The following is a 1244-nucleotide window of genomic DNA, read 5'->3' as shown; positions in this document are numbered from 1 at the left end:
GACTGTATTGGCGACTGCCGTGGGGATTGCCTTGGCGACTTCCGTGACAGTTGTTCCAACTGCTGCCGTTGGTCGGCCCCATCCGAGGGAGTAGCCACCTCCCCACCGAAACCCCCGTAGCTGTAAAGAGTACCAGGGTCACCGGAAGACTCGCCTAAGAAGGTCTTCTTCTGGTTTATTATGTGCGTAAAGTCGTAAAGCATAATGTTTTCCCCACTGTTGGTAAAAGTTGAAAAAATCTTTATACTCACTAAATTGAAATATATGTAACAAGAAAATATAAACTTCTTCAGCAGAAAAAAGTACATGTAGATGTCTTCCTTCCCGCACAGAATTTTATATAAATGGTAATTAAAATTTGACATGGGTCCATCATTTGTGCAAATGTAGATGGAACACCACTTTTTCTTTTCTGCATATAGAAGCTCATATATGGTCAGGCAATTCTCCTTAATCATCTTGTGGTCAGAGTCGTACGGATTGGATGTGTAAATGAAGAATCGACATGAATTGGACAGCTTTTTTTCGTAATTATTAGAGTTAGCTTTTCTTCGGTAATAATCCTTTAGTACCTTTTTGACATGAACTGAAGTGACTGTTAATGCAGCGTCAGGGATGCCCCTATGTCCATTTACTCTCTTTCGCATTATTTTTTCTGGTTTGCGACGATTATATATTTTGCTTTCACTTTTATCGCCCCAGTCTTCCTCTGCGTTGTAGTTTTCCTTCCGGAGTTCCCTCATGGCTGTCTCCGTCGCTGTGTCTGTCGCTGTCGGCGCCACTGTCACGTTCTCCGCGTTCTTCTCCTCAGCAGCGTCGTCACGTAAGAGGATTTCCCTCGAGTCGAGGTAGCTCCTGTTGTTATGCGCGTCGATGCTCAGCCTTCTAGCGGTTTTTCCACTGCCGATGGAGTTGCACACTCCGATGGTATTGCCCCCGTTGAAGCTGCTCCACATGTCGGGACCATCACACACCTTGGTGCCGTTATACACGCTGGGATTTTTTAATGCGTTGAGACCCAGGTCTGAATCTGTGCTGAGGTTCATATTTGCATTTAAGCTGTGATCGAGTGGATCTCCTTTGTTCTTCTTCTCAATGGATATATTTTCCCCTTTATGGGTCTCTTCAAACACGGTGGCATTTAAGTTGCAGCTTTGCTCCCGCCGGTTGCTGCCACTGGTGCAGTAACTCGGGTCATCCGCTTTGACTTCACAGGGGGGAGTCGCAGTGGTGCTACTGGAACT

The 1244-nt window shown here is 45.7% G+C and overlaps 1 protein-coding gene across 1 annotated transcript; it reads right to left on the bottom strand.

The window, feature by feature from the left end:
• Positions 1-106: 106 nt before the first annotated feature.
• C922_05873 (hypothetical protein) lies at positions 107-1207 on the bottom strand (the record flags this gene model as incomplete). The annotated part of the gene is made up of 1 exon (XM_008821443.1): positions 107-1207. A coding segment is annotated over one exon (1100 nt), but the record flags the coding sequence as incomplete, so codon positions are not given.
• Between the last annotated feature and the right edge of the window lie 37 nt (positions 1208-1244).

The sequence above is a fragment of the Plasmodium inui genome, assembly GCF_000524495.1.
Source record: "Plasmodium inui San Antonio 1 unplaced genomic scaffold supercont1.302, whole genome shotgun sequence".
NCBI classification, from domain to species: Eukaryota; Apicomplexa; class Aconoidasida; order Haemosporida; family Plasmodiidae; genus Plasmodium; species Plasmodium inui.
The sequence above is the reverse complement of the archived record's forward strand: the minus strand, read 5'-3'. Positions and strand labels throughout refer to the sequence as shown.